The sequence below is a fragment of the Engystomops pustulosus genome, chromosome 4 (assembly GCF_040894005.1).
Source record: "Engystomops pustulosus chromosome 4, aEngPut4.maternal, whole genome shotgun sequence".
NCBI lineage: Eukaryota > Metazoa > Chordata > Amphibia > Anura > Leptodactylidae > Engystomops > Engystomops pustulosus.
Window position 1 is genome coordinate 102,078,954 of NC_092414.1, and position 7,205 is coordinate 102,086,158.

The following is a 7,205-nucleotide window of genomic DNA, read 5'->3' on the forward strand; positions in this document are numbered from 1 at the left end:
GGTGTTTTGCATGAAATTAACGTGAAACACCGGTGGCTTGTTCCTGATCGCAGGCGTTTCCATACAAACGCCGATGCGATCTGGCCACGGCCCACCCCGGTGGGTGCGGCCTTGTCTGCGTTTGCGAGTGCAGACAAAGCGTACCGTGTGGCACCAGCCTTGTACTCGAGTATATATGGTAGTTTAAAACTGGCTGTTGAGGCAAGGGGCTAATGAGAAGTGTGTAATCATTACAAAAAGTCAAAATCAAGTCAAAATCTAATTCAATGCCAACAGTGCCCCAAATCTTAGCTTCATGAACGCCTGAGAATATTGTAGCAAAATAGGTTGTACTCACAAACAGTATACCTTCTGCATTTTTAGAAATTGAAAGAAAAACCAAAGTAACTTGATATACCTTATTCCACATATTGCACAAACAAGGACATCATAAGGTTAGATCCTCAACTATTTGTTTGGCAACAAAGAAGTAGTGATTAAGAAATAAAAGATCTGGTGACACCTTTATGTCTTTTACACAGTAAAATAGATTGTTGTATATTGGAAGAAAGGAGTTATTCAGATAGTATTATCACTATATCTATAATCCTTTCAATTCAGAGGAATCACTTATTAGTAGCAAAGCAACCTTTGATGGGTCAGACTTTGCGAAGGGTGTGAAATATGTTCTTTGATGTCTGCAATGTCAGTGATTGTACTTCCTATGTCATGAAGACCTAATTATGTTTGAACTGAAGTATGGACATCTTTTTTGTCTTTAAACTGACAATGGAAGCAAAAGTAAAGAAAAAAAGAAAAAACTGACATTACTTCAAGACATTTTCTTAATTTCGAAATACAAAAATCACATAATTCTTCCAACAAAAACAAATATCGAGAAGGTAATTCAAAGAGATAAGTGCTGATTGTATAAAACAAAATAATTATAGAAAATTATGCTTTATTCAACTGATGCGGACATAGAAATGTAGTTTATTGCATATGAGAAAGTGAAGGTGACTTTTCTGGAATATACCTTTGTAGGGAGAGGATATGATCAAAATTTGGAAATGCAGTCAGATATTGTAAATAAAATACAGACAAAAAATTTTGATTGATGACCTCTCTTCTTTCTGTATGACACAAAATCACACAGTAATCAACTAATTACTAGTCTAGTAAAATAAAATTAGAAGGAAAGGGGTTGTACAGGGGCTACTAAAATTAAAAATTAAAAACAGCATCCCAACCACTCCTCACTGTTACCAACACTTCTGGTTCTCACTGTTCTTGACTTCATCTTCCTTGACAGAGTCTTTTTTAAGGATGACTTACTATGGGTCTAAATTGGGCAAAATGTTGGTGTGAGGTAAGCCTGTCATCCGAAAGATAGATAAATAACTTTTTTAAAACTTTTTTTTTATTATTATGAGGTGAAGGTCTGCACTGTCTTAATATTAGACATGTTTAGTTAGACCCACCAACTTAGTTTTACAACGATACTTCTTTTACCTATCTACAGTAAAATGCCTGTCCTTCAGTCTTATGTTACTACCCCTTTGTCCAGGGGTGAACTGGACACTGAACCCACTGGGGGAAATCCAGGTAAGCCGACTGGCTTGGGGCTGGTGCGGGCCATTCTGGGACTGGTGGAGCAAGTCTAAAAATAATAAACCATGAACTCACCTTTCCGACGCTGCCCCGCAGCTATGCTACTCGATGTAGTCCAGCCAGCAGTGACAGTTTCGTGAGCACCGGCGTCACATAGACAATGACCGCATAGACTATGACTAAAGTAAGCAGGTCCTAGTGAAAGAAGTAATGTAGAATCAATTCACTGGGATTATGTTTATAGAAATATTGTTCGGTGTTCTTTAAATATGAATCATAGAATGATTCAATTAAATTTTATTCACAGCTTATATTACACCCCTGCATTATTGGGGAAAATGGGGTGTGAGTGAAAATCTATATGGCCAAAGTCTAGCAAAAAAGGACCAGATTTTACACATATGTCCTGGAGTTGTCCAACACTGGATTCATTCTGGAATGACGTACATATTAAGATACAAGAAAAAATGGAGATGGCATTGCCCTTCTCTATGGAAATAATGATATTAAATGATTTAGACATGGTGAATTTGCCTAAATTATTAATCTTTCAAAAATATATTATTTGTAGGTTATCTATGATTGCTTAAACATTGATTGTAAGAAATTGGATGAATGCCAATTCTCCAAAGCTAAATTAGCGTTGATGGACAAAATTAGGATCATTGGGGGAAAATCTGGGGGGTGTAGGTGGAGTGGTGGTGGTGGGGGGGGGGGGGGAGTGTGAGAGTTTGATTTTTAATTTTATTTTGGCCCCTGGGTATTGTGGGTTAGGGGTGACAGGGTTATTTATGGTGAAAGAGAATGATATTACATAGAACTTGGAGACAAAGAATCTAGGATAAGGGCAATATATTTGGAAGGAGTCTCATTTTATATTGTTATATTGGCAGTGATATGGTTAAACCAGTAGTCTTGTCTTCTTTTGTTGTCTTTGGAAAGGTAATCTCTGTTGTTGTATTTATATTTTTATGTTGTTCCTTTGTATATATGGAATTTGAAAATAAAGAAATTTTAAAACATTTTTTAAAAAAGGAAGAAAGGAAAACTATTTGTTTTTTCATTATATCACCCACTAGCTGTAGATCACGGCGCTGCCTGGGATAGGAAATAACTGCTCTTAGATATAACAATATAGAATGGATTAACAAAAATATTTTATATGTATCTCTCTCTCTCTCTCTGTGACTCTCTCTGTGTTTCTCTGTCTCTAACTAACTGTCTCTGACATTCTCTGTCTCTGACTATCTCTTTCAGTGACTGTCACTGACTGTCCCTGACCTCTGTCTTTGGCCGTCCCTGAGTGATTGTCTCCGAAGTCTTTTTTAGTGACTGTCTCTAACAGTCTCTCTCAGTGATTGTCTCTGACCTTCTCATTCTTTGACCATTTCTGAGTGACTGTCTCTGACCTTCTCTTTAAGTGACTGTCACTGACCGTCTCTTTCAGTGACTGTCCGTGACCATCTCTGTCTTTGGCTGTCTCTTTCATTGACTGTCTCTGACAGTCTCTTTCAGTGGCTGTCTCTGACAGTCTCTTTCAGTGGCTGTTTCTGACAGTCTCTTTCAGTGGCTGTCTCTGACGGTCTCTTTCAGTGGCTGTCTCTGACGGTCTCTTTCAGTGGCTGTCTCTGACGGTCTCTTTCAGTGGCTGTCTCTGACGGTCTCTTTCAGTGGCTGTCTCTGACGGTCTCTTTCAGTGGCTGTCTCTGACGGTCTCTTTCAGTGGCTGTCTCTGACGGTCTCTTTCAGTGGCTGTCTCTGACGGTCTCTTTCAGTGGCTGTCTCTGACGGTCTCTTTCAGTGGCTGTCTCTGACGGTCTCTTTTAGTGGCTGTCTCTGACGGTCTCTTTTAGTGGCTGTGTCTGACGGTCTTTTTCAGTGGCTGTCTCTGACGGTCTCTTTCAGTGGCTGTCTCTCACTGTTTTAGACCGTCTCTTTTAGTGACTGTCTCTGCCAATTTGTCTATGGAGAAATTTATCAGAAGTGTCTGAGAGCAGAACTATTTTAGTTGCCCATGGCAACCGATTTGCTCAAGTTTGATTTTTGCACAGCTGTTTATAAAATTACAGCCGATCTCTGATTGGTTTCCATGGGCAACTGGAACAGTTTTACCTCAGACATGTCTGTATCCCTATCCATCTTACCTCACACATACGCATCTTATACTCATTGCCTATAGTAATCAATCACATCTAAGAGCTCATATTAATGACCTGTGGCAGAAAACCAACCAATTATGGCTCGGCTTCCAACTGCCACAGCAGCAACAGACAATGGCTCCTATATATGGTGGTTAATAAGGGCTTTTTGGAATGTGCAGGGTTAAAATTCCGGCTCAAAACCGGGTCTATGATGTTTCCTGTGTCACAGAGAGCGACTGTGCAATAGATTGTTCAATTCAGTCCAAGATCTAGCTAAACAAACTACATCAACATCTACATGTGCAGTTCAATTCTTATGCAATTATTTCTATTTTATTATTGACAAGAGAAAACATCTTCAGTGTTGTAGCATTTCAATAAAGCTCCAGCATGCATAAAACCTTCAGATTTAGTGCCAATGTATTCCCCAAATACAATAGTTTTCCCCTTAATACAACAGTGGGGCAGATTTATCAAGTGTCTGAAAGTCAGAATATTTCCAGTTGCCCATGCCAACCAATCACGGCTCAGCTTTCATTTAACCAGAGCTCATGAATATTTTAAAGGGGAGCTGTGATTGGTTGCCATGGGCAACTGGAAATATTCTGACTTTCAGACACTTGATAAATCTACCCCAGTGTATCTAAATTTGTCCAGGAGCGCTGTCCAGTGCAGTCACTATTGACCTTGCTCAAACACCCTTTTTACCCTCTCTTTTTTAACTACCTAAGTCTGACAGAACTTGGTCTAGAGAAAGGTGATCCAAACACACGTTCTCAATGACATTTATGCTAAATCACATCACCATATATTGCTAGATATGGTATCATTAACTAAGCATATAAATAAATAAGCCTAAGTATAATAATACATTTTCAATTACTTAAACATATAATTTCACACTATTACTTATAAAAAGTTTGATATTTTGAAGTTTCTTGCAGCTACAAAAGAATTTATGTTTATGTTACTTCTGATCTTTATATTATAATGATGCAACTAAACTGCAGAAGTGACAAGTGACACAGAACTGTACACCTGATATGTTGACAATCTCATAAATAGTATTTATTTAAAAATAAATGTATAAAGTTCAATGATCAGACTTACCTAAGTGTTGGCTTTAAACAGCTTTTCTTATTTTTGTCTATTACCTCATCTGACTGGTTACCAATTTCTACAATTTGTTCCTTCTTTTGACATGTTAGCACATAATTGTGTCCACCATTGTTATCCCAAAAGGTACCAACAGATGTTTCATAGCAGATACAAAAATCCACTCTTGCTCCTTCTTTTTGATACGGACTGACCAATGATATTGTAAAGAAGAATTGATCTGTTTCACCATTACAAGAATCAGGTACATACTCAGCCAAGAGGTCGTAATGACTTTGCCAACAATCGAGTGACATTCTAACATAGACCTGTTTTTCAAAAGAAAGATTGAGAACTCGAATAATTCCCTTCATGGATGGCGTGCCTGGTATGAAATCCATGGATTCCAGGGTCACTTTATTTGCATTCAGCCTCTCCATAATAGTACTAACAGGAGGTAATATAAAGCTTGGTGTTAAATAAAATTCCTCAATTTTTATGCTTTCCATGACGAAGTTTGGAGTTACCGTTGGTATTTCCCATGTGTCAAACTCTTTAACTGATACCAGATCAAAACCAAACGCATCAGCAAAGGACACCTTTCTTGCAACTGTAGGTGGTGGCTCCAGATCTCCATCATCTGAAGACACAGAGCTACGTCTTTTAGGAAGTGGAGATAAACGAGGTTTGATTGTAGCTTTTACATCCTCCTCGTCTGTAGAAGAATCATTTATACTTGGGGGTTCTAAAAGGTTATCTTTACTTGAATTCATTTCTTCAAAACTCTCCATCTTTCTCCTAGATGTGTACAGGAGACAAACAGGACAGCTAATGACTGCTGACATTTGAGATAGTGTGACTTAGGATGAGGATTAGCATTACACATGACATTGCAAAGGGTAGCCAGACCTATTAATAAGTGTGGTGGCTTGTAAACTATGTTGGCCTTGCACCTAAAGGTTTAAATTCTTAAATCCTTAGTATTTTTCTGTGTATTAAAACCCAAACTAGTTTCTGCATATTATTTTTATAATTTACAAACAATTTACATAGTATAATTAAGGAGCACATAAGACTGCCTATATGTGAATTACAAACAAGTGAAGAGAGCTCTAATTGACACATATGTAAATATTAGACAAAAGCAGCAATTGTAATCGAAATTAATAATAATAATAATAATCCTTATTATTATTATCCCCAAAGAGGATATACAGTTATTGCACACTATTTCATAAAAAGAGCAATACAATGAATGACATAATATTAATACATATACACACATCCTGATAAAAAATAAATACAATTCCCCTAAAAAAACATAAATTAGTACACTAATATGCATCAAATAATTACTGGATACAGGTTTTACCATCACTGTTTCTCATTCTATCCGTCTTACACATCCAGTGATGAAATCTACAGCTGAACATACTATGCTGACTAGCTAATATGGCATGATTTGCCATAATCTTATTGAACCTGCCAAGCTTATTCAGAACTAGCTCCCAGGACTCCAACAAGATTCCTACTACAGACCTGACTTTCCTGATCTGACTATCTAGTCTAGACTTGTCACAAGTTGTGATTCCTGTATCGCATGCTGTGGCAGCAAAAAATAACACGCTTTCCATGACTGATCGATAAAAACTACACAACAAGCAACTACGAACATTGAAGGATCTTAGAGAGTGCAAGAAGTACAACCTGCCTTGAAATTTCTTCAACTGTTGATTGACATGAAAGTGCCAATCAAGTTTCTTATCTATAAAGACCCCCAAGTACTTATATTCAGAAACTTGTTCGACTACAAGCTCATCTAAAATTGATAACTAGTTCTTTAGTTTTCCCAATATTAAGCAGTAGCCCATTTTCCTTGCACTGTCTTGCATAACAGCTCACTGTACTACGATATACTGACTCATCATTATCACAAATACAACCTACCCAAACCGTATTGTCACTAAATTTCTGCAGAAAGTACTCCCTGCTATCGTGCCTTATGTCAGCCGCGTAAACACAAAACAGAAAAGGTGCTAGGACTGTCTTATGGAGCATAAGATAAATAAAGTAGCTACATAAAATCTGTCCTATTAAGACCCTTTGGATTATTTATTTGAAGTTGTAGTATCCAGTATACCTTGCTGTTTCGAAATTTTTGTAATCTATTCCTGCCTCTGGTGGGAGGAGTTACCTTTTCAATGTCTGCTACTTTTAAACTCAATGGCCCACATTTATTAAAGTGTTTGCACCAGTTTTCACTTTGCACTAGAAAGAGAGTGTCTGCGGCAGTTTTTTTTTTGCGGCTGCACTGTGTCTGACAAGACAGAAAAAAATGTGCACCAAAAGGGACATCTTATTCTGAGCAAACAAATTGTG

The 7,205-nt window shown here is 37.6% G+C and overlaps 1 protein-coding gene across 1 annotated transcript in view; it reads right to left on the minus strand.

Moving 5' to 3' along the window:
- PPP1R3A (protein phosphatase 1 regulatory subunit 3A) overlaps positions 1–5,660 on the minus strand; it is a 47,677-nt gene extending 42,017 nt beyond the window's left edge. The window contains exon 1 of the mRNA XM_072146927.1: positions 4,842–5,660. Coding sequence (XP_072003028.1) covers positions 4,842–5,617 — 776 coding nt within the window. The 5' untranslated portion in view covers positions 5,618–5,660. The remainder of the gene's footprint in view (positions 1–4,841) is intronic.
- Between the last annotated feature and the right edge of the window lie 1,545 nt (positions 5,661–7,205).